The sequence below is a fragment of the Centrocercus urophasianus genome, unplaced genomic scaffold (genome assembly GCF_019232065.1).
Source record: "Centrocercus urophasianus isolate 14NV4802_14NV808 unplaced genomic scaffold, USGS_Curo_1.0 seq_10, whole genome shotgun sequence".
In the NCBI taxonomy this organism is placed as follows: Eukaryota; Metazoa; Chordata; class Aves; order Galliformes; family Phasianidae; genus Centrocercus; species Centrocercus urophasianus.
In genome coordinates this window covers 51,484,747-51,512,676 of record NW_024884142.1, presented here as the reverse complement: position 1 = coordinate 51,512,676, position 27,930 = coordinate 51,484,747, and the positions used below count along the sequence as shown (strand labels likewise).

The following is a 27,930-nucleotide window of genomic DNA, read 5'->3' as shown; positions in this document are numbered from 1 at the left end:
AGAACTAGCTAGAACACTTTTCACATTCAGAGTAAGGAGCCAAAACTGAAATTTTCCCTCACTGAAGACTGGGAGGGTATACACTCTAGAGGAAAAAGCACTTCAAAGATCAGACCACTAAATTTTCAAATAGTTTGGAAAATAATTTTTCTAATAGCTCCCTGGAACGTAAATCTTCTCACTGACAGATTTCTTCTTTCCCTGAAAACTCTTTCCACAGAGTGAAGATTTGAGCAGTATACTCTCACAGTATTACATATCTTTTGCAGAGTTTGAGAAAGAACCAACTTGGAAAGTTTAGTTTATCATATTTTAAGTAAGAAATTGCATTTCTGATTTTTGTTAGGTTGTTTTAGTCAACATTTTGAGTCTGAAAGTCATAACCTCAGGTCTCAGCTGAGGGAGTGGTTCATGTTCAGGTTTCAGTGAAACAAGAAACTTGAGGAAAAAGAAGGGAGATTGCAATAAACAGGGATTCTAGCTGGAAAAGTGAGCATATAAAGTCACAATCTATAATATAAAAAAGCTCTTCTTCTATGCAACTGCAGGGCTATATTGCCTGAAAAACAATTTTTAATGCTCCTTAGTGATTTTATCTTTCATCCAACGTTGTTAAAAGTGATATCTTTCAATGAATGAAAATAGTTGCTAAGCATAATGAAGAAAACAGCTTTGTCATCAGACCATATATGACACAGTCTAGTGATATTGCAAAACACAGAACAAACAAACAAACCAAAGAGGAATCCAAAGTAGCCTTTCAGCTTAAAACAAGCTTGCAGCACTGAAAGAAATACACAGACAGACATGTTTTTATGATTTTTCATTATTAGGACAGTGATGATGACGATGACGATGATGATAACGAACAGCATGAATCCAATTTGCCACATTCAAAGTAGCAAATGGAGAATGCCAGTGACACTTGACCAAACACTTTTCAGAGCAGAAAAGTATTACTCTGGTGGAAAGTACTCATAAAGTTTGTTAAGTCTAAGACTGTAAGGGAGGAAAGCTGGGAAGGGAACCTCTTTTGTTAGAAGTAGTATCTTCTGCCTAACACGTTAATAAAGTTGAGGCTTTATTAAGTTTTTAGGAAAACATAATGTTTTTGTCTGAAAGTGTGTTTATGCCATGCCATTTTAGTAGAAGAAGTCTTTCAGAGTTCTTTCAAGAGAAACATATATTAACAGTGGCTGTATTAACTTTTTGATAGAAAAAGAATACCAGTGAATAAATGATGCTGTCCCATTTACATAAGATATTTGGGTACCAGTTTTTGTAACTTACTGTGCTTTGAGACACAGATGCATGAAAATTGCTCTTTGAAAACTGATTATGGACACAACTGGCATGGCATTTCACTTTCCCTATGGGGACCTCCATATGATCCAAGACTCTGAGCAGAATCTACCTTGGAAATACCTGAGAGAAGTACACTGGAGACAATCACAGATCTCTTACTGGCTTCCCAAAAGGAGTGCATTTTCCTTTCTAACTTTAAATTAAATCTGGTTTACTTGCATAGAAAATGCTCCAAGTCTTCCTCCCCCTTTTGTATGTTCTCTGCTGTCTAGTGTTTTATTAACACTTGATGCTGCATTTTCAAGTCTGAGGTTAGATTTTTTTTTTTTTTTTTCTTCTAATCTCAAAGTATTTAGCATCAAAATAACCTACTGGAAATACTGGAAAAACCTTAATAACAATCAGATGCTTTGTTCATATAGAATTTTTTTTTAATCTAAAGATGTACCTATTCCCTATCCTGTTTTACATTTTACTGTTAAAATATGCAGGAGAAAAAGAGCTGGAGAGAGAATGAAAGCAGTCAATTAACTCAGTTTTGATATAATAATGACCATTTGAAAAACTTAGTATCAAGAGAGTAATAATATTTTCTCCACCCATTGGATACAGGACATCCACAAATTTGATGTGACTAAAGAATTCCTTTCTTTACAACTACTCATTGCAGTTCAGTCTTTCAGAAATAAATAAACTAAAAAAGAAGAAACAAAAAAAAAAAAACACAAAAAAACTAGGAAAATTAAAATGTAGAAAAGATGAAACTGTGAAAATAACCTGATTTCCTTACCTTGACAAAGGCTTCCTAGGTTTGCACAACTTGTTGGTTCAATTGTAGAAGAAGGAATTAGGTATGAGCCTTTAAAAGAAGAAAGTCTAACAGTTAGACAGGTTTGTCTACTGAGCATGAAATCAACAGATATATTGCAGTAACACAGTTCTCTTCATAGTTTCTCTCACTGACAAAACTGGTAATACCATTTGCCTATAAAACTCTTGCATTTTTGTCTTTTGTTCCTGCTGAGGGATCCATACAACCCTCACTGACTTGCAAGCCACAGTCACATATCCTCCCCTAGTTTTCTCATGCTCTTCCCAGCTGTAGTTAAATAACAGCCCATTAAATGAATGCAGCTTGTGTGTACTCTGAAATGGCTCTACACTGAGGGGTCAGTATGACAGAATTTATGCTACCTTCACAAGCAACAAAACATGTGCCTTGGAGACACATCCATCCTCTGTTTTGCAGCACAGGTTACCCACACAGTTCTGAGTAATCTGCCTGTGGCAGACACCAGCCAGATAAAAGGTGATTAAACTTGTTACTGTGCCCAGGGTGTGGGCATGATTAATATTCTGGTATGCATGATTTTTAAGCAGATAATGCTGTAAGTCTGTATCTCTGCTGAATAATTCATCACTGCTTGAACATAATCCGAAGATCTAGATACAAAAATGGGGAATGTAAGAATGGCAGAAGGAAAGAGCAAGTCAAACTGCATTAATTACATTTTGTGTATTGCAATGGGTCAGCTGTAGATACAGCTGCTTCTGCACATTATGCTGAAAATAATGGAGCCATACAGCATGGCATACTCTGAACCTACTGGGAGTGTTGCCCTTTTGGCTTTCATTTTACCACTTCAGAATTGTATTGACTCAGTGAGGTTCTCTCATAAAACACCGTATCTTTCCATTAAATTAAAGAGTCACCACCCACAGCTTGTAAAGATAGCTGAGAAAATATTTCCTGTGGTGGAAGAACAGACAAAGTGTGGGGCCTCAGTGCAGAAGTCATGACATGCCACAGATACCATTATATGTATTGCCAACAGAAAACAGGGAAGAATTTAAAAAGTGATTCTGTACAGTGATTAAAGCTGCATAGTTTTCTGTAGGGTTTTTTGGTTTTGGTTTTTTTGTTTTTGGTTTTGGTTTTTTTTTCGGGGGGGGGAGAGAGGTGCACGTGTGTTCATTTTATTTTTTTTGTTGGGGGGGGTTTCTTAATAGATTGAGAGATTAACATTAAGACAAATTGAATTCCTTGGTGCATTTCCTTTCAACTTCAGGAAGAATGTTCTAAGTGAACATAATATATCCTGCATGAGATTTTTTCCCAACATATATTTTCTAGTATTAAACAGTCAACACCAAAACCTGCTGTGAGTAACCTTCTCTTGGTTCTGTACCAGGGAAAAATGACTTGAAAGATGGCAGAAAATCTGCAGACTTGAAAGAATTTTTGATCCAGAATACTGTATTCCTTTAAAGAGAAATAAATTTAGTCAATATATTAGATGAGCTTTTTAAAGTTTTTATCAGGCTGAACGCTGGCCAGATGAGACTTTCCCTCAGCAAAGAATTGTAATGGTCTGGCTACAAAGAAATACTTGGCATTAGCTCCCTTAATAAATGCAGCAGTATTATCAGTAATGTGAACAGCAGACATAGTCCTGCACTACAGACAAATTCGTGTGATAAATCTCACCAGCTTAAAACGTGTAAAATTCAGACTTCTGTACCTGCTTGTCATGCTAGATTTTCCTTACAGTCGGTGGAGGGAAACAGGCACTCCTGCAGCATAAAACTTCTGACGTAACTGACACATCTACCCTAATGTGAGTTGAACTGACACTGAGAACAGCCTTTTTCTCTCCTCAATTCAAAGCCAGCACTCAGTGTATTTAGCTCAGCTTTAAACACCTATCCTTCAGCTACCTAATGAAGACAGATTCCACCCTAGCTAAGTTTGACAGCAAAATCAAGAACTTTTATTTGGGAATGAAGGACTTAAGTAAAGTACACAATGGAGAAATCTCAGGTACAAGTGAACATACAGCCAAGCAAGCCTTAGACTGAACAGGTCACGTGCTGCTCTAAGTGTAGCCACTACAGGCTCCAAAATCATTACAAGAAGTTGATTAAATACTCAGAATTGTCTACACTGAGCTCTGCACTGATGGTGTCAGTGCTCTCGCTACCTAAACTATTTATTTTAAAATTAGTTTGGCTACCCAGGCTGTGTATATATACCTTTAAATGCAAACCCTGCAAAGGTACAGCAATGAAAACAGAACTCTGTCAAGTCTTCCAGAAACATCCCACCATGATTGCACAGCTGTGAAAACATTAGTCTAAGGAATAAGCTAGGAGAAGGTAATTTAAAGAAAAGATCATTGGGAACAGTTTGTTGGTGTTTTTATCTTCCGTAAGCCTACTTGTAAAGGCTTTACCTGAAGAATGATGAAAATAGTATCTCTTGAAAAATCTAAACACTGTTCAGGCAAAATGTGTTAAGATCGTCACTAAATGCTGGGGCTGGTTTTTTCTTTTTTTTGTTTCTGTTTTTTCTATTACAAGCAGTTCCTGGGAAAGCATTACTGGTGCTCAGAGGAAACTCTTTTCTGCATAAATCCTTCCATTGCAGCTAAATGAAGTCTAATCAGTTAATCTCACCAATGTCAGTGGTTTATTCATGGTTGATAGTCTGACGCATCAACCCTCCTGTTAAGGGCTGGTTTTACAATTACATCTTTTATTCAAGATGATGAAGGGAAGAAAATTCTAACAATTCCATCTCTGAGATTAATAACAGTTTCTGAAACTGCATTGCATCCAGTGTTTTCTTTTAGGACATGCTTTGTTCTAGGGAACCCTGTATAGTAGTGGGAAATTTAATATCCTTGAAAAAGACTGGTTAGTATTTTCACCCTGCTTACTTACAGGAAGCAACAATTATTATATAGAGATACACTTGAAGCAAACATGGAAAATGGGGCCTACACTTCTGTAAATGTGAGAAAGCTCATACATATTTTCTAAAATAACATTCTTTCGTAAGGAAACCACTTAAACAATGACATCCCCCAAAATAAAGCTGTGATGTGGAATGAAAATAACTGTACTGTTTCTATGAGCACAGCTATAGTGTGACAATGTCACAGGACTGTGTTAATAGAAAAAGGGACAAGATCCATACATCGGTCAAAACCAGATAAGACTGCAGTATCTACAGACACCTTGGTATGTAGTTTAGTAAAAGTGTTGTAGCCTTCATGGATAACAGTTTAAGAAAAGTAAGATTTTTGGGAAAATTATTTTCTTTCAGATCTTTACTTGCTGTTTGTATGGGCAGAAAAGCAACTTCTACGTTCGGAACAACTTCATCAGCCATGACCAGTGTTTAGATTGCCTTTTCATTGTTCTGGTAGGCACCTAGTGGCATGCTAAGAGCTGTCTCAGTGAATCAAGCTACTTCATATTTCGCTTTCAGTAAACTAAAGCAGGTAAGATACAATATGCTGGCCACCTTAAACCCTCATGAGCTAATAGATACAGAAACTAGCAAGTCTTAATTTTGTCAGGTACTGTTTTAAGCATTCCTAGAATGCTGACAGGTGCTCTGTTACGAGACAGTGATACTTTTTAAACTATATTTAAACTAAAAAGTACTAAAGTGGAGAGGACAACATTAGATATAAAGAGACCTTACATACTTCAGAACCAGTATTTGGAATTCTTAACTCTGATATTTTTATTTTTTTTTAACAAATGTATATTTGCTACAATAGAGAGCCTTAGACAACATGAACAAGGAGTTCCATAGCAGTAGATTTTCAATAGCATCCTACATTCATGTGTAAGGTATTGCTGGCCATGTCTCCAATTTTACCCTATGCATTTTAAAACATCCAAATATCTCTGATGCTTTCACTAATCAAAGCATTTGTTTCCTTCCTAAAAAAAAAAAAATAAAAAAATTATATTTATATGTATGTATATGTATAGCTCCCAACTGGCATGGATTTTTTCAGTTACAATTATTCTTCCTTTTTCTGGTTAAAAATTCTGGAGGAAATTGTTGAATAGCTGTAATAATACATGCATATATACAAATCACACCTAGGCATGAATAAGAACAAAGTGTCTGAGCCACAGAATGAGAATAGCTTTGACTGAGTATGAAAATTTGTCTTTCAATGTAATCTACTGGAAGACTGTAGTAACTGCCAGTTTAAAGAAGGGCAGAAAATATATTGTCAGGATGACAAGAATGAATGATTTTGACCTAAAATGCTTCCTTCCCATCTGTTTCCACTAATTTAATTTTTTATTTTATTTTATTTTTGTATTTATCTGTCTTGTATGCATTAGAGTTTTGCCATTGTTTTTACTGTCTCCCTGCACTAAGAGCACAATGGTAACAGGTTCTTTTTCTAGGTAATGAAAGCATCAAAAGTTGGGTACAAAAACATTTATTTAATTGTTAGTTAACACACTTCTTTTCTTTCTGGAGACTGTGGTTGGCTAACCTGATGGTTGCAGGTACTTTCCTGTGATCCTCATTTCGTGTAGGTAAAATGCCAGTAAACAAATTACTAGGGAAGAACTTTGAATCATAAATTATTTTAAGTAGCATCTCAAAACACGTAGGGGATTTTTCTTTTCCCATAGAGAAACAACTTTATGCCCTTTCAAAGCCTCTGTGTATAGAGTTGAACTAAAGCTGAAGAAAGACAAGTCCTACCTGTTTTTCTTTCAGAGGAACTTTCATTTTTCTTGCTAGGATAAGATATTTTCAGCACAATGCAGAAGTGTGTGTGGAGGGAGAATAAGCAAAAAAGATTGGCAAGGCATACTTACCACAACTCAAATTGTTTTCTGCCTTCAGTGCTGAAGTTGGAATACTCCAGAATTCATTTTCCCAGTCTACAATGTTTCCTTTCACATCACAGCTGAGGTTAGCCAGTGTTTGAGCATTCATGGTGAAATTCCAGAGGCGGAAGTTGTAAACGTCCCCATTTAGAGAGCTCACTTCATTGCTGTTAGAGCCCAGCACAAGCCTCCCATTTCCAGGGATAACTTTGCCAAACATATCTGGACAGTATGTATTACGATAGATGTTTTTGGCGTATACACCAATAGTGCCCGAGAAACTATCCCCTATGACACAAAGCTGTTCAAATGTTCCTGTGAAAAACTCCACATTTCGAGGCAATGCGTTGTCCAGTATGCATTGTGTGCCTGAGATGGACAGAAAATGGCCTTTTGTGGTCTTCCCAAAGCCGAAAAATTCTTTTGATGATGCATCAGTATAAGAGAAAATCTTCCAGTCATCATTGTCATCACTGCCACTCTTGGTTGCTTCAAAGCATAGTGTGAACTGGCTGAGCTCTGGAACCAAGACTGTTTCTGCCACCGATACAGCATCAGCGTCAGGATCCTGGGGAATGATGACCTTCTGATTCCTCAGAGACACAGCAACTAGAAAAGAGAGGAGATAAATTATTTAAATTGAAGGTATTCTCATATAAAAATAAAAGCAGACTGGCAGCAGTTTAGTGGGTTTTTTTATTATTTTTTTATTTTTTTTTATTTTTTTTTATCAGTGCAATGTATCAAAAGCACACACTGTAGGGAATTTGGCTTGGCAGAGTGTTTAACCTAAAACATGTGGAGTTCCTTTTCAACAGGGTGGAGAATGCTGCACTATCTGCAGTTAACTCCCCAAGTTGTACCAAGAGCAATATTAGGAAATATTGCCTACTAGTTTACACTCATTTGATAAAACATTTGTTTATTAACATTTATTCATCAAGGAAAGATGTAGTAGGCAATAGAGAAAAACAGTTATTTGGAAAACACAGTATGATTTTTGAAGTTCTAATATTTTGATTACTTGTCTTCATGACTGCATTACACCAACAAAGTTCAGATTTTACTTTTAAATATCAATACTGCATTAGAAGAAAAATTCCTCTACATTTCTTGGCAAACTGAAGCCCTTTGTTCCTGAATTCTGGTAATGAGTAACAACAACAACAACAACAAAACATTAAGCATCTTCTCATTTTGTCTTCAGCAATCTTCAGATTCAGCATTGTAGTTACGTATCCAGTTTGTATTCAAACTGTTCCCCTTTTGTAAATGTGTTCCAGATTTTGCATGAGCATCTAGAAGTGGCTAGTCCTCTTCTAAAGCAATGCACTGCAGTAAGGGCATGGGCAGAAGTACTTTGTCTCTAATTTTTTAAGCATTGTCACTTGCACTGGCAAAATAGCAGTTACCAAATGTGAAACGCAGTATTAAATGACCATGAGGGTATTAATGACAATTCTGCTGAGTCTACTTTGGAGAAGATTATTTTTCAAAATATAGTGCCAAAATACTCAGTTTTATTGGATCCTTATGGCACAAAAAAAATTCTAGTGAATTTCTCCACAGAAATAAATTTCAGGTTATCAGTCATGCAAAAGAACTGAAGTCAACAAGACCAGATACACAGCAGTAGCCCTTCTTTGTTTCTGGCTCTTTATTTCTGTACTGTGGCAGATCATATCTCCAGGAAATGTCTGACATCTTCCTAACACTCTAGATATTCTGAAACTGAAATTGGATTTTGCTAGACCTGAAGATAACTGCCACATGAAATGCCTAGTCTTCCTTAGGATTTTTAAATGGTGCCATGTTACATACAATAACTATTATACCTTCTCCCTTCTGAGAGTGAAAGAAAAATTTTCCATTTGAGAGGGTAAAATATGTAAGAGAAGAGTGATTGTTATGCCACATTCTGGAACAGACAGATGAGCTATAAAGATCGTACATGTCCACTGTATTACACTTTCTCTTTGCCAGCAGCTGGCAATGAATCTGAGCCCCAGACTACCATATCTGGGCATACATAAGGACAGAATTTGATCAATATATATATCTCAGTAAAATAACATAAAGCATTACCCTTTTATGTGCCAAAGCAGCAACTGGAGAATGGGGCTGAAGAGAGAAATCCTGGGCTTTTACAGTTACTGGATTTACTTCATAGATTTTTCTTCTTTCCCAAGGGCAAAAATATGTTGTAACAATTTTATAGATAGAAAACGTGCTCAACTTTCCACTGAAAACAAGGGCTTTTTTTTTTGTGGCTTAATTATACTGTACAGTTCTTTATGTAACATGGAAAGTGTTCCAGAAGTGTAAGGATTCAAGTCTTGAGAAAGAAAAAAGCTCATTCATATGAGCACCACTCAGTTGATGTTGGAATGGTCAGGAGAGTTATGGACCACCTGGTTACATTTAAACAGTGTAAAAGAAATAAACTGGAAGAAGGAAAGCTGCTGTCCTGGTAGTGAACAAATCTACTCAACATTGCTGTGCTTTCCAGAGTCAATCGTTGGCACTTTCCCATACAGCAAAAGCACAAAACTGACAAGTATTCTGTACATGTGGAGAAAAAAAAATCCTGACATCAACATTAGGAGCTCTCTCTCAATCACTTTTGAACAGTCAGTCATCACACTGATGAATTTTGGATGTTAGCATTGAAGAAGATAATTATTCTCTGAGGAACAATACATATATTCTTGGTCTTTTCATGTAGGAATTTATACTACATTCAGGGTGATGCTAAACTGTTTCTGCTAGGAAGATAACAGCTTTTATATTGGACACATTACTTTTTACTTGTATAAAATGTAAATAAGTCTTGGCAGCTGAAATGCAGCAGAGCGACCAGCAACAGATAGCTCACTGTTCTGAAATCCTCATCTGCATTTACAAAAGTGTTGTCATGACAAGAAGTCTGCTTCTGCTTCTTTTTAGAGCTCCTACCTTACTTGCTTTCAGATCATGGTCTCACATACTTCCCTTTACATACAAGCAAAAATAACTATTTTACGATAATTTGGGGGGAAAACTGCTTTTCTGCCATTTTCTAGCTTCACAGCTTTTAACTGTCCTTCAACTGATACCGGAAGAAATATACCAGTTTTTTTGAGTTTTACCAGTGTCTACACACCACATACCATATAGGCTGCACTCATTTATTGCTGCTGAGTGTACAGCTCATCTATCTGCTTTTGGTGTGTTGCAGGAGGCAACAACCAGGAAAACCAGCATTTGTGTGGGCAGCCAGCTTGTTACGGATAGCAGGATGTGTTCTGTGAAACTCGTTTTGAAAACACTGTTCCACAAATGCTGTTTTATTCACAGCTAACTTCCTCCCCAAACTCATACTGTTTGGTTTTCCCCACCTATATTTTGCTGTGCGCGCATTTTGTATAAGGATGCACTATTTGTTTCATTTTAAGTTAAATTTCTAGATAGCAAACAGTTGTGTATCTTTGAATGGTCCTTTACATTCCTTTATCAAACACAAAACTGAACAAACAATTTTATTATTTTTACAGGTTTGCTTCTAAGACATGAAGGAAAACATGGCTACATAACTATAATATAGTAACCTCTCTGGGAGAAATTCACGATATTGCCTGGGTATCGTGTTCACAATAGTAACAATGTCAGTTAGACAATGAGGCTTTGAAACTCCAACAGTGACCTGAAATGAGAGGAAGTAGCATCGCTCTGGAAATTCTCTACAAGAGCAGGAAAGTACTGCTCGGACATCTGCTGTGCAGATGTTTTGTAATTTCAGAGCATGTGTGTTGATGATCTAACGTCTACAGGCTTTTATAACTTATTTTCTATGAAAGGAAAGCAGTACATTATCACCCATTTACCAAAACTCTTTTTCTGTATTCACTTCCTGGCTAACAGTTGCCATGCAGAACATGGCCTATATGTTACAATTTCTCCCATTTGCATGCAGCCAGCTCTCCTTCATAACATCTGCAGTCAAATTCAAGTTGAGAGTTACCAGTTCGGAGTAAGGAAACTAAATTCAGGAACCTTCGTCAAGGTAGCTTAACAGCAGGCCTTAACAGTGATACCTAAACTAACACACATGAAACATTTAAATGTAATTTGCTGGTGGAGTTCACTGACACCTTTAGCCACAATGAAGGGTAGCCTTCTTATTCACAATAAAAGGGTATCTTCCAAGACTATTGAACTGTAAGAGTGCTATCCATGAAGATAGGGCACTCTTCAATTTGGCATGGAGGTAATATTTTTGCTTTCACAGAAATACCAATAGATACGGATATAAAAATGTTTGCCTCCATGGTCCTCTTCTCTTGTCCTCATGTGAGGATAATATTGCATCTTAAATTCCTAATAAAAGTCATTTTATTTGTTAAGATTGAGCACTAGAATAATAAAGAGAAAGAATAACACAATAAATCACGTTGCATAATCTGATTACATATCATTTTATATGATCTACTTGATTTTACAACTCCTTTAAACAGAGAAACTAATTTTGTCTTACAATTCGGGAGATTATTTTAAAATATTATATGTGCAATAAGTATTTTGATATTTCTTTTAATGAAAAAGATTTGCTTGTTACTTAAGAGATGGCTGAAAATTTCCTTTCTAGACGATCAGCTTATGTTCTATAAGTGTGCTACAGTTGGGCAGTCCCCAGTACAAGGGATACAAACTAAGCAATGCATTGATTGAGAGCAGTCCTGTGGAGAAAGACATGGGGATCCTGGGGATGAAAAGCTGCACGCACCTGATCTAACATTGGTGAAAAAAAGGGCAATGGTGTTAAACTAAAAGGGGAAATTTAGGTTAGATATTAGGAAAAAATTATTTACTCAGAAGGTAGTGAGGCACAGGAACAGGATGCCCATTGAAGTCATGGGTGCCCTATCCCTGGACGTGTTTGAGGCCAGACTGGATGGGGCCCTGGGCAGCCTGAGCTGGTGGATGGCAGCCCTGCCCACATTAGGAGGGTAGACTTACTTGAAGGGACTCATGTCCCTTCAAACCTAAGCCATTCTGTGATTCTATGATAAACCAGCAGTATGCACTTGCAACCCAGAAGGCCAACCTGGGCTATCCTGGAATGCATCCAAAAAGCAGTGGCCAGCAGAAAGAGCAAGGTGATTGTACCTCTCTACTCTGTCCTTGTGAGGCCCCATCTGGAGTACTGCATCCAAACCTGGGGTCTTCAGCACAAGAAAGATGAGGAGCAGCTGGAATGGGGCCAAAATAGGGCCACAAAGATGATCAGAGGGCTTGAGTACCTATCCTACAATGAAAGGATGAGGGAGCTGGACTTCTGAAGGAGAGAAAGTTTCAGAAAGAACTCACTGCATCCTTTAAATATATAAGTGGGACATTGAAGTAAAATGAAGAGACTTTTTATCAGGGCTTGTAGTAACGACACAAGGGCAATGGTTTTAAATTAAAAGAAGCAAATAACCATCCTAATGTCCTCATTTATGTGGCTGTCTTTTACTGTTATGCTAAGAACAACTTCTTGCAGTACCTTAACACTGCAAAATAAACATCAGTCACATTTGTCATCTTCACTGAGGAGAAAAGCGTGGATAGAAAAGTGTCTTTTTTTGCAGTTGCTAGGATTTTTAAAATCTAATCGTTGCTATATATTTAAGAAAATAAAAAAAGGTCAAGGAATACAGGTAGCAGTTTTGCAATGACGGTTCATCCCTGAGAGTTTACGTTACAGACTGGAAAAAACCTTGAAGAAGTTCTGTATTTTGCATGAACTTCTCCCCATTGTAGGGTGATTCACCTCGCCAGTGGTTTTGGCTCTCCTTGTTTCTTTTGGCTAAGAACCTGCTCATTATGGTCTTCATATTTCCGTATGTATGTCCCACTTTTAAAGTGCCCAACAAGAATTGTCTGAAAGGGGCACTGCTGGGCCTACAATCTTTGTGTGATAGAAGTGTTTCTAATGCATTAGAGAGATTACATGTCCTAGAATAAAATAATTTACTTTCATCTGCAGAAAAGCAAATTAGTTAAAAAAAACCACACATAAGTCTGTAGAATTATCCTTCAGCTTCCCCATTACCTATCCCTCTCAAGGAGCACATGATTCCTTTGTAAAGTGTAATTCTAATAACCTGTAAGAAATTTACTTCTAGCAGGATATTTTTTCTGTAAAAGGGATAAAATGGTTTGTGTTTACTTACTTCGTACATAGCTGGCATTAAAACCTTTCTTTTGGATACTGAAGTCGCTTTTAAAAGACACAATCATTTCATTTCCAGTAGAATTATATGACAATCCCTTGGCAGTGATGCCACAAAGGTTCATTGGGCTCTCTCCATTGTCCAATGTCAATGAGTCATAAATGCAGCCCGGTGCTTCTTCAATGTCAAAATCACTGAATGTTAGCTGTATAATGAATCCATGAGGTGCTCGGATGATCCATTTACAAGCTTGGCTGTTGGGATAATCATTTGGATAGCATGGAGAAGTGAAAACTCCAGAGGGGTCAGTTAGCACAGTCCTACAGTTGTAGCATCCATGCGCTGGCAATGAAAACAGAAGGAGGTCAGGAAGAAAGATAATTTAACAGGAAATTGTCAACTCTATGACTGTACATTTCTATACAGAAAAACATGAAGAAATATGGGGGAAAGAAAGGCAAAAGAAAGCCTCATATTCGGTGTGCAAAATGCTGGAGGAATAGCACAGCAAAATACTATTTTACATAAGAATTCCCACACAAAAGGGACAGAAGTTATACTGCTGAGTATTCATTTGTATAAGCTATGTATATCTGCTATACTTATTGGTCCATTGCGCAAACACCAGTGAAGCAAAAAAATTTTTGAATTCTCAAATGCAAATGAATACTTAAACTAAAACTTCAGAGAAGATGTCTGGTATCCTTTCTATCTTTTGGCTGTTGGACAGATGCTGACTGTTGCTAATATGTAGCTTCATGCCCCGTCATTTTTCCCAGTGGAATGTCCTTGGAATGCAGCAGCACAAGAGATGGGCTGAGGAGCCACAGCAGCAGCATTCTGCAGTGTCCAAGGTTAGTCATCAACACTTCCGGCAAGTGCTTTCCACATCACCCAAAAGGGGAGCAGTGAGCCACAGGCCTCTGAATCAACACCACATTACTGAGCTTCTTCCCATGCTGACTCAGCTCCACTGAGAAGTTTGTGGCAGTCAGGCTTTAAAATATTCTCATCCTCTTCCTCGTGCACCTTTGTACACTTGCTGTGCTCCTTCACGAGAATTTCAGGCCCTGCTAATCCTCAGGGATGCATTTCTTGCCCTTTTTACAGTTACCTTGTAGTGTATTTTATGACATGAAGATGAGCTGCCTGCTGTTGAAATATGTAAGTTTGCTGAAGCAGCACAGAGTTAACTAGATGGGAACAGAATTCTACGAATTGATAACTGAAGAAACTAAGCAGCTCATTTGTGCCAAATTACTTTCCAAACATTTCATCAAGCACCAGACTAAACTAGAAACAGCTCAACAAGTTGTTGTCCAGTTATGTAGGGATCAACCCTAAAACAGGAATAAACACAACAAACTTCTCCAAAGTACCCTCAACGTTTCTTTCCACTGCTTGGCTCCTTATGAGTCACATTCATACGGTACTCAGCCTTAGCAAGCAGACCCTGACTCTGGGAACCAATGTGGCAAAAAAAAAAAAACAACCAAAAAAGAATACATCTGAAAGGAGACTTCCTAGCAACATTGTGCAGAAGTGTTGCCGTGTATCTTGTGGCCCCTAGAAGGTAAAGAGATTAGTAATTAACTGGATTTTCAAGTCAAATACAGGCTGACTATGTAGGAAATGTTGGAGACTTATTTGAGAGAAAAAAAAAAAAAAAAAGATTATCTTAAAGATTTTCAATCACCCCTGGGAATATTTCCCTCCTGAAGTTGGAAACATTACCTGAACAGTACAAGCTGGAACCTGTATAATCTAACTTCTCTCCAAATCTGTATAATCAGAGGACTACACTCATCTGTCCTGAAATCTTGCTGTTCAATTTCTTAACCAGAGAGGGAATATTTAATTATTAGTGCAATTAGCATAAATTCAGCAGTTGTTCAAGCAGATGACAGCTTTGTACAAAGGATTTTGCAGAGATACGTATCAGTTTTCAGAGAACAGCCCTATACTGAAGAGAAGAGAAACAAGAAAAGCAGCTGAATCATAAGCCACAGGTATCCTAGTCCAGGGCAAGTGAGCCTCTACAAGGTGGAAGTTGGCTCTGGATGAAGTAGCCCTCCAGCTGGAAGACTCCATGATTCATAATTCATATTCCTGCCTTCATTATTTCTAGGATGAGTGCTACAGTGGCTGAAGATCTGGTAGTATGCTGTACCCACTCTCCTATCCATTTCTGCTAGAGAAGTAAGTGGCACAGAACTATCTGGGCAGTTGAGAGCTTTTGCTATGTATCAACTATGCCCAGATGGACTTGGAGCCAAGGGCTAAGCTGTTATGTTATGAAATCACATATGGGTGCTAAAGCGCTCTCATTCAGCACTGTATCCCTAAAGTATAACTTTAGTGGCATTATAAAACATTGCTGAACTCGAAAAGACTGAAAGAAATGTGGTATTTGTCAGTAAAGGTAGTCTAATGCACCTCTCAAACTGATAGGATATTGCATTCAACCTAAGACTGGAAAGGGTAGATTTGTCCATCAAAAAGAATGGACTTTCTTAGGAGAAGCCTGACTTCACTACTTTTATTGATCACCATCAGCCAAAACAGGACTCAGCTCTTTTTTATTTATCTTATTTATCTTTCTCCTGAATGATTGCAATTATCTCTAAGCTATTTTTAAAAAATGTCAGAAAACATGGTAAAAATACTTTCGTCTTTTGTCACTGCAAATACAGAAATGTAGATGTTATTTATTTTACTGATTTTTTTTTAACTCATTTCATCTTTTTACACTAACATACTCTCATGTCATTACATCCGTACTGTTTTGCTAGTTTTATAAAATTAATGAAGTTAAAAAAGCCCCTAACTGGAGGTAGGAAAATAAGTACTGCACACTTTACATATGTAGAAGAAACAGATTTGGAGAGGAAAATATCTTTCACTTTGGCATAGCGGCTCTTCTGTCCATGACTGCAATTTGAAGGAGAAATATCCTGTTTTCATGTAAATGTCCACAGTAGTAAGTAAAAAGGAAAGAAAATAAACAACAAAACTATATATAAACAGAATGGTTTTGAGTGGAACTTTTTGCACAGCTTCTCATGAGACAGTTATTTTTCTACAAACACTGCCTATTTTACTCATTAAAGAGAAAAATTGCTGTGGCAACTCTAGGCTGTCAGCCAAAGCTGACAGATATTTTGCAATCCCATTGGCCTGGAGCAGTTCTGAACTGTGGATACTGAATACTTGTTTCAATACATGCCACAAGCATTTCTGCAAGCAATGTGAGATAATTTTTTAATTTTAATGGGAATAAATATAGGTATATTTTCTTGGTCAAGAACTCTAACTGCACAGAACTTGCCTATCAAATATTTTGTTATCAACCTAGACCACAGGAAATATACTCCATAGAGTGAAAAAACTTTCACTTTTTCTCCCCTCTTGAATATGCTAAAAAACATCAAATAAACAGCCTCCAAATGCACGGAAATCAAACACTTATTTTCCACATTTCTTACACTGAAAGCATCACACAGCATCTCATTTATTTCCTTCATGGGAATATCCTGGAGAAATAGTTTTCATTTCATAATCATATTATTTTTTTCTAAAGGATTTATGCTTCACTTAATAAATGAGTAGTTAAGAATTGAGTATGACACTGGAACACTATACTAAAAAGTAAAATCAATAAATTCCTCTAGAGAATTTTAGAGCTTTCACGAATGTTACTTGACCCACAAACACTAATGGAGAAGCAGAATTTTCCCTCCTATCATGCCCATTTTGTAAGGACAAAGTTAGACATAGAGATAATGAGAAAAAAATGGCAAGTTTCCATGGATTTTGAGTTCCCAATCTGAGAAACAAGAGTTCTGATTTTCCTTAACTACTTAGTATTTGTACAGCATTTCATATGTCCAAAGCATACTACCAGTGACTTTAAACTCCAACTGGGAGAGCAGTCTGCCAGTCTGGTCCACTGTAGAAAATCAAAAAATGAGTACTTAGTGGCCAGTGGAAAACTATGGTCATAAAAATTTCTTCATCTTTAATAAGAATTTATGAGTGAAGGGGGGGAGAGAATCCTGTTTTCACAGCTGCCAGTTTTTCCTAGCCATGGGACCATTCCCTTTCTTCTGTGAGTCTGTTGCCTATTTCACATATCTACCTTTTAATTTCTACTAAGAGTTAATATTTCTGTGGAACTTTTTCTTATACCATCCTGAATCATCTGAAACTAAAGGGCTAAGGGAACCAGTATGTTATTAATTGAAAAGACCAATGTGACTTACATGACTAATATAGACGTACTTACACAAAACCCATATCCCGTGGAACAAAATTAATAGCCCACCTTGACTCATCAAATGATTTTGCGTTTTTAGAGCCTTGGCACATCCAGTTGAATTAGAGAAGACACCTGTGGACACTGAGATAATGCCATCTGGAAGTGGCTTTCACAAACCATTTGTGAACAGCTGAAACCACAGAGCTATAATGTTGACCACTGGTTTAAAGAAGGAAACTTTCTGAATAAACTCTTCCCATACATTCACACTTCCTTTTTTCCACCTTTTACGTCCAATATACTTCTGCATTTACTTCCAAAATCTGTGCTTACATACATATTTTTATCTGGCTCCGTGTATTTCTCTACTTCTCTCTAGAGTCATAATGTTCCCCCTAAACCTCATCTTTTGCCCCATCATATTTTGCAATTACATCTTAGTCAAGAGTTTTGAATTTTACTTCTCTGTATGCTTTCACTTCTACTCTTAGTCAACCGAGGAGAACTGACGGACTGCAAATTTTGTTTGGCCAAGAATTTTTTTAAAAACCAAAAGCAATTCAGCTTGGATCATTGCTCAGTTCAGCTCTAACAGCTCAAAGCTGAACGTTAGGATCAGAAGTAAACAGTGTCTATAGGGAAAAATATCTGCTCTAATAATTCGTTCACTATACAGTTTATTTTCATACTGAGTTACACTTTGCAATAGGACTTTTCTTTTTCCATCCACTGGCTGTAGCAATGAACTGGCCCCTCTATGCAGTATTTTCCACCTGACAGAAGTGCAAATGACTACACAGAGCGTAGGCAGTAGCACAGGATACCAATGATAGACTGTGTGGGTTGAATTAACACTGTTTTTCAGTATTTTTTTTTTTAAACCATTGAAAGATTCATAAAAGTAAGATTTTGGTATAAAGTTTAACTCTACTTCTGCCTGTAGAGGAGACACGTCATATGAAAATATCCTGATATATATCTGTAAATATGGGACTGAATTTTCAGAAAACAAAACAAAACAGTTTATATTACCTTCTGTCTTATTCAACTGAACAATAAAATCTCCCCTGCTGACAGAATTAGACAAATCCTAAACCACAGACAATCTTAGCTACGCTGTCTAGTACTTCAGAGAGAGATATATATATACTTATATATTCATGCATTTCGGATTCTTTAAGCATATTGCCTACAAAGTAGCAATTGCAAGTAGTGTCACTTGTAGTCACACAGAAGTATGTGGAAAGTCGAAAATAGAAATGAAAACTTAAAATCATACACAGTAACATATAAAAAAATACCTATTTTAATGAGCTTTAGGCAACAAAAATTAATTGCTTTATAATAAGCAATTAATTTTTTTCCTATTTCAAAAATGCCATTGTAGAACAGATCTACAGAGATACGGCCAAACATTAGGTTAAACATATTTATGACATAAATAGATGGGTAAGTGAGGACACACCTGCAGACAAGTGAGGGGAAGGTCCAAACCACCAAGATGTGGGTGGGCTGGAAAGGCTACAGAACAAACAAACCCGTGTTATTTCAATATGAGACACAAACACTGAACCCAGAACAGCTATCACATAGCAAAGGCTTAACGGTAGCCTGTTTCTTCCATTTAAAAAATGATTTCAGACGTGAAAGGAATCTGTAGATGCACATAAATATCTATATGCAAAATGTGGATAAATTTCTCACAGATATTTGTCACATCATTCACTCCTGATATAAATGAATTACCTGCATTCTTACTGCCACCTATAAGTTCTACACAAATTCTTACGCAGAGCAGCGAGCATTGCACTCTTCTGCAGTCTCTTCCCACCAAACTACCCTGCCTTCTCTCTGTGTAATGCATAATTTGTTTGAGTTCTTTCTGAACAAGTACAGATGAGGAGAAGTGAGAGGTTTATTTATGCTTCTTTGTTTGCTTTCCAGACTGTAGAAGCTGTTTGATCTGTCAAAAAGATCTTTGCTTTGCCATTTTACACTGGCAAGAATAAAAATCACTTTCACAATAGATAATGCTAGCATGCATCAGAATCCTTAAATTAAGCACACAATACTGAGCTTAACTATTTAAGCACCCAAATTTTATTTATTTATTTAGGCTAAATGGAAAAATATAAGAAAAACATAAGGATTCTCTTTCCTATAAATGGAAGGAAAATAAGATTCTTATCTTGACATGCCTGCATGTATAATGTGACAAGGGTGAGGTCACCTTCACTGTCATGTCTTTAGCCCTTAACACTGCCCTCAAAAACGTCTAAATGGGGGATCACTACACAGTAGTAGGCATCTTAGCAAGGCAACAGGTGAGGCACTGTGAGGACTCAAGCAGTGAAGAAGACTGTGTTATTGCCCCTAATTTTAACTATCTTCTATTCTTTCTAAAGGAAAAGCGTAATAACTGGACCAGCATGAGCTAACACCCATGCAAGCAGAGAGATCCTATCTGAGGCATACATTGCATATGAAAAGTTAGTAACCAGATGTTTAATTAATCAACATGAACCATTTTATACCTGATCTAATGTCCACACAACTATCCATAGTCTTTCTTTTTTCCTTCAAGGGACATATTCTAGATTCCTAGTTTGCTGACTGAATTTATCTGGGGAGAACAAGGGGTTGATTTTTTTTTCCCCCAAACTGCCACAAAAATAGTTCTTTCCAACATGTGGGTGTTGTTGTTGTTTTTTTTTTCTTTCTTTTTTCCAAAACTACCTTCTTCCTAAAGACAAGCTTTAATTCTAACGCTGCAACAAATTTTCTAAAAACGTCACTAAGTCAAAGTGCCATAGTCCCTGTCTTTCCCTCTTGAAAATAAAAACATTATTTCTTTTGCTGGGTTCAACCTCATCCCACCACCCTTTACTAGTAGAATATTACATTAACTTCCAGCTCTGCAAAGGCATCGGTAGTAGGTTTGACACAGGTTAATATCTGTGTGAAGAAATCAACTTCAGATCACCTTTGGGGGGCTTTAAATTTCACCTGCTACTGAATAATTAAAGTGCTGGTTACAAAACACTTGGCAGTGTGGTATAACTTATCAACAAATGAATCCCAGTGTAATTTAAATAATACTCTAAAACATTTCTAAAATATTTATGTTAATATGTGTAGAATATGTAGAATCCCCAACAAGATAAATATTATCAGCTTTTGTGTGAAACCATCTGCATTAGCCAAATTGAAATAAAAGAAAAAATCTTAAGAACTTTGTACACCTTTACATTATCCTACTTTGGCTGCCACACACAACCAAATGCTTTTTGCACATCGTGAATATAATAAAAATGCAATTACAAATATATATTTTTTTCTGTTTTATTCTTAGTTTGCAAGTGTGACTTTTGTTGATTTGCAGTTAACACTACTTTCAGTACTTCAGTATTAAAACCCCAGCCTGGACGCTCATTCTGCACTGTTCCCATTGCATCATCTGCACAGTACTCCCTGTACCCAGCAAGAATTGTAGGCCTCCATATTCCGGACTGGAAATAGCATATAACCCTGGTGGAGCCTTTTATAATTCAATGAAAGGCAGGACTGTACTCTTACAAAATAATTCAGCAGTTGGGCTTTGGCCATGGAAGCCGGGAGACACAGAGTTCTATATCCTGGCAAATCATATCAGCTTGTCTCACATCTTTTGCTGATGCAGTATGTCTTTTAAAGGTTTGAACCGGAAAAAAATTTCCTTGCAGGCTAATTTATAGGCACACATGAATGTGTAACTGCTGTTTGTGAAGTCACTTATTATTCCTGCTTCCTATTGCTCTAACCCTGCTTTTTAGATTATTTAGAAATTAAATTTTTACTTAAATTAAATTAGAATATATATATTTTTCCTCTCTTATTAGACAAGAATAGGGTTTTTAATAAAATTACGTGGTAAATGGAAAACTGATATAAGACAGTATTTTTTCATATGTTACATTAGCCTGCGGGACTCCAACCAGAAAAGCATTAAAGCAGGAAATATAAAATTCAGAAAGCCAACAGACATTTTGCTAAGTATCTAGAATACTTCAGAATCCCTGAAGACACACAATAATTAATAAGAACAGATATAACTACAGGAATTTTAGATTTCATATCTTGTACCTGAAACTAATCTGAAACAGCTGATCAAGCAATGTATCAATAGCTCCATCCCAATGGCTAAGATCCACAGAGTAGTCTGAGGCTCTGGGACATAAGTGCCAGTGCTGCTAAAGTCTTAGACTAGCCCCTGGATCCAGGGGGTTCATCTCCAAACCACTCCTGGGCATGGCTCAGTAGCTGGCACAGGCCAGGAACCATTCTGAACCTACAGCCAAATATGGCTACCAAGTTTTTATAACCGTGTGAATCTCGGACACTGGCTGAATTGGCCTAAGAGGCAGAGTACACTCCTGGGCCAGCACATGTGTGGGAAAGGGAATGTAACCATGAGAGGAAGAGCCCTAGGTTCTATTTCATAAGTCTTATGTATGAGCCAATGAAACAGGTATTGCTAGAAGTAGTGTAAATCAAGAAGCAGCAGGTAGTAGTACATCCTATTTCCAGCACAATAATCACAGTTACCTTCCAGGATACACTTGATGTCAGTAACCTTAATAATGCAACAAAAATCAGGAAGAGCAAAGCTTACTTTTAAATCTGAGGTTAAGTTTAGAAAAGCAGAAGTAACGAGTAAATTACTGAGTCATGCAGCATTTACCAGAAAACACTAGCAGCAAGCTGGCCTTTCACAAAAAAAAAGCCACTCACATAAGCTGTGAAAAAGCTATATAGCATGGTTCTACATTTGGAGAGCATTTAATATTTGTTTTTTTGTAAGTAGATTTCTAAAAGGCAGCAGAGCAATTCTTAGCTCTTTCTTTAAGGGATATATATAGTGGACTGGAACCTAACACTGGCTTTAGGCTCTTGTTTGTTCATATTGCTGAGACTTTACTGGGAATTACAGAATCGCAGGGGTTAGAAGGGACCTCAGCAGATCATTGATTCCAACCCCTCTGCTAAAAAGGTTCCCTATAATAGGTTCATTGCACAGGTAGGCATCCAGATTAGTCTTGAATATTCATCTCCATACAAGGAGGCTCCACAACCTTTCTGGGCAACCTGTTCCAGTGCTCCATCATCCTTACCATAAAGAAGTTCTTCTATGTGTTATTATGGAACTTCTTATGTTCAAGTTTTAGGCCATTACTCATTGTCCTATTGCTACGTGCCACTGAGAAGAGCCTGGACTCATCCTTTTCCTTTCCTCTCCCTTTAGATATTTATAAGCATTTCTCAGATCCCTCCTCAGTCTTCTTTTCTCCAGGCTGAACAGACCCAGATTACTTAGCCTTTCCTCATACAGGAGATGCTCCAGGCCCCTTACCATCTTTGTGGGCCTCCTGTGGATTTCCTGTCTTTTTTGAACTGGGGAGCTCAGAACTGGGGAGCTCAGGACACAGTAGTCTAAACATAGCCTCATGAGGGCAGAGCAGGGGGGAATTATCACCTCCCTTGACTGGGTGGCTGTGCCCTTTTTAATGCACCCCAGGATACCACTGGCCTTCTTGGCCACAAGGGCACACTGCTGGCTCACTGCCAATCTGTTGTCCACCAGGAGCCCCAGGTCCTTCTCCACAGAGCTCATCTCCGTCAGGTCATCCTCTAATCTGTACTGATGCATGTGGTTATTCCTCCCCAGGTGCAGACTCTACATTTGCTCTTCAGAGACTTCTCCACACTAGCACCCTCTCAAACAGAATCATTCAGATATTGACACGATTTGCTACATGACAGATCTCCAATATGTAACCATAGTCTTGGGAAAGTAAAGGTCGATGTTTTTTATCCTCTTAGAGGGGTATGATAGTGCTATATAGGGATCATTAGGAATTCACTGTGTTTATAGATATTCCATTTGCCCCTGGAACTGATTTCACTCTGAAATTCTGTAGGTATTTCTCTTGGGTTATCATTGCCACTAAAAGCTCTGACCCCTCGATCATTCTAGCATACTATATCCTACCTCCTGATAGCAATTGACTTTATCACAGCAGTAACTCCAGCAGATTTTAATTGATCTGGGAAATTGAGGGAACCAGCTACAATAGGAGAAAATATGTTCAGAGCCAGGGTGGGGGCCCTGCACTGCCTGTTTCCCCTTAGTTGTTTGGTTTTGTGCCAATGAAAATTGAAGTGGAAACAAACACACTGACTGGGTAAATTTGTCCTGACCCATACGAGTGGAGTTCACATTGTAGACAAAGTTATGGATTTCCCCCAGAGGGAGGGGGTAGTGTGAAAATCCTGTGTTACACCCATTGTAACTTAAGAATATTTTCATTGGCATTCCTGTGATAATCTTATAAAAATAACAGAATTGACTTGCTAGTTTTGGCCTGAGCTGGATATTTTCCTCAAAGTAACAGAAGTTTGGGACAAAGAGTGGCATTGAAAATATTTGACAGTTCAGCTTATATTTACAGGTTTGAAAAGTATTAACAAGTAGGTCTACAGGATAATACACTACGTATGCAGGCTGACATACACATTAGTAAAGAAAGGACTAGGTCAGGAAAGAAATCGAGTGGGAAAGGGGAGACTTTTTTTATGGGAATACTATGTGAAATACAATGGTTTCAAACCACGTATGACAATCACAGATCAGGCTGAGATTTACCAAAATGGTCACCAAGCATGGTTTTTGTTTTTGTTTTTGTTTTTGTTTTTGTTTTTCCACTTCAACAAGAAATTCTGATTCTCTAGTTGCTGCAAAGGGTCATATCCACTACTGGAATAAATTCACAAACTCAGTTATTTTCAGTGTAACAACCTGTATAAGCTGAGGAAGCACACAACTATAAATTCTTGGGTATCATTCATGCAAACAATTGTCACGCTTGCCTGAAACTGTTTAAGAATGTCAGCAAAAATGAGTGGGAAAAAAGCTGGGGAAACAATCCTTTAGTAAGAAGTGATTTGTAGGTATTTCAGAACTCACCAGCCTGCACAGACGTGGGGAATAATGCAGTTAAACCTGGGCTGTAAAAGTTTGTCACACATTTACATACAAGAAACATATTTATTCTATACATGCGCTAGACAGTGCAGATATTGTTAGGTTTGAATTTCTGGGTAATGGAATATTTTGTGGAGGCAGAAGACACTGCCTCTTCAATGGGTACGTTACGCCACATATCTAACACATAATAATAATAGAACATCCTAAGCAGCTTCCATTTCACCCCTGGTATATTCAACATCTTATATTGCTTGTAAGATTACAGTTCACTTGCAGAGTTTTGTTTCCCAGGCTGCAAAGTTGGAATGTCTTTTCTGGCTACTACTCAGTACTCTAAGTAACACTTTCAACTGCACAAAGGACTCCAGAAAACAAGAGTTAGGAATTTTGTTACACAGCAGTCAACATAGTCAATGATGTTCTCTAATTTTTGAATGTTTATGAGCTGGATTTTGGCTCAATAATTTTAAAAGATTTTTTTTTGTAGCTATCCTGTAAAATTTGCTGCTAATAATTTGGATCTTTTACAGCACAGGTGTAAAACTACTTTGATATGATTTGCTGGTATTCGACAAGATTCAGAAATGGCATATAATTACTTTGCACTGGAATTTACTACTAGAGCAATCCCAAGGCATTCCAGACTTACTGGAAGATACCTACTCAAAAGCCATTTCTGATGATGATTCTTTTTTAGGGTCTTACGATCTGTCCTTACTAAGAGTTTTCAAACTATCTATTTTAATACAATTTGAGGCATATTTCAATACCTCATTATTGTCTGGGTTCTTTCAGGAAGCTATAAAAAATAGATACTGTCTATACTTTGTCTAATCCAATCTTCATGTAAGGGAGGAGAAATCTAAGTCAAAATATTTGTAACGTTTTGATTTACAAAACATCACAAAAGCAATTCAGGTTTTTCAGTCACACATAATGAAACACTATCTTCTCCACCATCACAGAAAATCAGTCATAATTTCACATTATAAAGATAATAATATGTTCAATATTAACGCATCTTTCTTGCCCAGATGAGATTATGGTGTTTCTATCAGCAGTAGATACAGAAGGGAATGGTATATATATCTCTCAAAATAGCAATTCCTTCACTGCTATATTACTTATTTCCATCCCTAATTTGTATTTCTCCTTTCCATAACAGCAGAAGAGGAAAGATAATGAATGCAAACAGTAAACTGTCTAGAGTCTCCTTACTTCCTCAAATTAAAATTACAATAACTGATTGTTGTGTGTGCCTGAACCTTTTATTTTTGCCAGTCTGAGCTGTGTGACTTATTTTTCTAACTTCCACACAGTTCTCCAGCAGCTCTAGCCACTGAACTCCCACTGTTCATCATGAAGACTTCATGAACCGAGAAGTCTCCCTGCACATTCCAATGCTTTTTCCAATTCTGTTAACTTTTCCTACCAGTTCCCTAGAGGAAAAAAAATCACGGATGAGTGAATTTCAAAGTTAGAAACTTGTTTCTGATCCAATTACATGCATTTAGATCCTTGAGAATGTACAACATATGCCTCACTTCTCCTTTTGTGCGTTGCTTCTTTAATAAAAGTAAGAAAACAAATACAAAACTATTGAATCAGAAATAAATAACAATAAAATAAATAAATAATCTGTGTCTGTTTCACCAAGTATGGCTGTTCAACGTAAATAATAAAAAATATTTTCTTCAGAAAGAAAACTATGATAGCTTTGACCAAGTTTTGCTTGAGAATTTGGTAGGTTTCAAAATGCTTTCAGTCTTGTTTTACTATTTGTCTCCATGTTAACTAATATGTCTCTAGATATTGATGTGATGTTATTAATACATCTACTACAGGTTTCTATGTTCAAAACACACATCACATCTCATTATGTAATGTTAGACAGCTCCAGCAGTCAAATATCAAGAAAACTCTATTCTTTACTGAAAGAGAAATTCTGAAAATAGACTTGTGACTTCTTGTTCCCCAAATCAGAATCAGCAAATTGTTCAGCTTGAATATATTATAAGAACAAGACTTTCTTATTCTCAAACAGAACTTGCTTCTTGTGAAGGAACTTACTTTATTTTCTGCAATGGTTCTGCAGTCATCAGCATTATTTGGAAACAACATCTAAAACACTTGCTACTTAATGGAAACTGCAGAGTTTTACAATTGACTGGCTTTGTAATTTCTGAAACCAAACCAAGGCAATCAACCAAAGGAAACTTCTTTCATAAATCTGTTATTTACATATAAAGTAGACAGGAAAAAGGTATTTTGTTAGCTCTGGAGGCACAGTTTAAGGAGGTTTTAAAAGATTAGGAAGTATAATGACAGGTGTACAGTGTTCCTTGAAATGAGACAGGAAGTGAGTACGAGACAGAACTTCATGTCATCATCCTCCTATAAAAGTAAATGGACAAATTGTTCTCTTGATAATGACTATACGCTACAATTTATAACCAGTGACTGTACCTTTACTTGACCTTTAACACATTGTACTGCATTAATTGCCTTAACTATTCATGCAATTATAGCTGATTCCCCGTTTGCTTTCATACTCCTTTTGCCTGAGATTATCTTAAAATATTTTCCTGAAATATAAAATTCTGCTTTTATTTTGTATACAACAAAGCACTGGAGTTCAAGTAAGTCAACATATGTCATCATCCCAAAACTTAAAATCCTTGCTTTGAAACTTTTCAGCTAGGAGTTCTAGTAAAACTCATCCTCAGAAGACACCAGTGGCAGCGATGCTGCCAGTATAGTTTGTCATTACAGTTTCACTAATTCGCAAGGAAAGCCTATTTCATGGCCATGGTTAAAAAGCGTATGCTCTTATTTTGAGCTGGATTTTGTTTACCCATTTTATCTATTGTTGCACCCAAAATACAAACTAACAGTGATACAAAAGTATCTGATTAATTATGATCTGTCAACAGCATTTAATATCTACACAGAATATCTGATCTCTTCTGAGATTCCACAGTTTGACTGCAGGTTTGCTACCGTTAAAACTTTAAAAACCTCAGAGACTGAATTCTTTAAGATATTAAGCCCCGGGCCTTCCAGTTGGCATCCTTATTGATAACCAAAGTAAAACAGGCTTAATAAAGAGAGCAAACAATAATCTACCTCTAATATTGAACACTCAACTCTGAAGTGCCATGAGTGCTTACAGTTCCCACTGCTTTCACATTACTTACTTTTGATTATGCTTTTTAATCACCATTACTTAAAATACTCAAAATCTGAAAGTTGGTGATAAAGTAATCTTTAAGTTGGCATTTCAGTCAGCAAAGGTGCAAGCCCAAAGAAGCAAATATATCAATATGCCTCTGAAAAAGAGGGAGGGGTATTCTGCATCTTAAACATGGATTTACTTTGCAGACAGTAACAAGTTAGAAACAAACAGCTGAAGGGCAGTATGTTTTCACCCACGATTAGAGGGTTGTGATTGTGCAGAGGTAACAGTAAACTTAGGAGGCAGAATGCAATGGGAC

General features: G+C 37.0%; 1 protein-coding gene across 5 annotated transcripts in view; it reads right to left on the bottom strand.

Annotated features, from left to right (window-relative positions):
• ADGRG6 (adhesion G protein-coupled receptor G6) overlaps positions 1 to 27,930 on the bottom strand; it is a 108,304-nt gene that overhangs the window by 51,961 nt on the left and 28,413 nt on the right. For all 5 annotated transcript variants that reach the window (XM_042812626.1, XM_042812653.1, XM_042812662.1 and 2 more), the window contains exons 3-5: positions 13,155 to 13,496; positions 6,949 to 7,569; positions 2,096 to 2,164 (exon numbers count right to left, since the gene is read on the bottom strand). In XM_042812626.1, the coding sequence (XP_042668560.1) occupies positions 2,096 to 2,164; positions 6,949 to 7,569; positions 13,155 to 13,496 (1,032 nt within the window). The remainder of the gene's footprint in view (positions 1 to 2,095; positions 2,165 to 6,948; positions 7,570 to 13,154; positions 13,497 to 27,930) is intronic.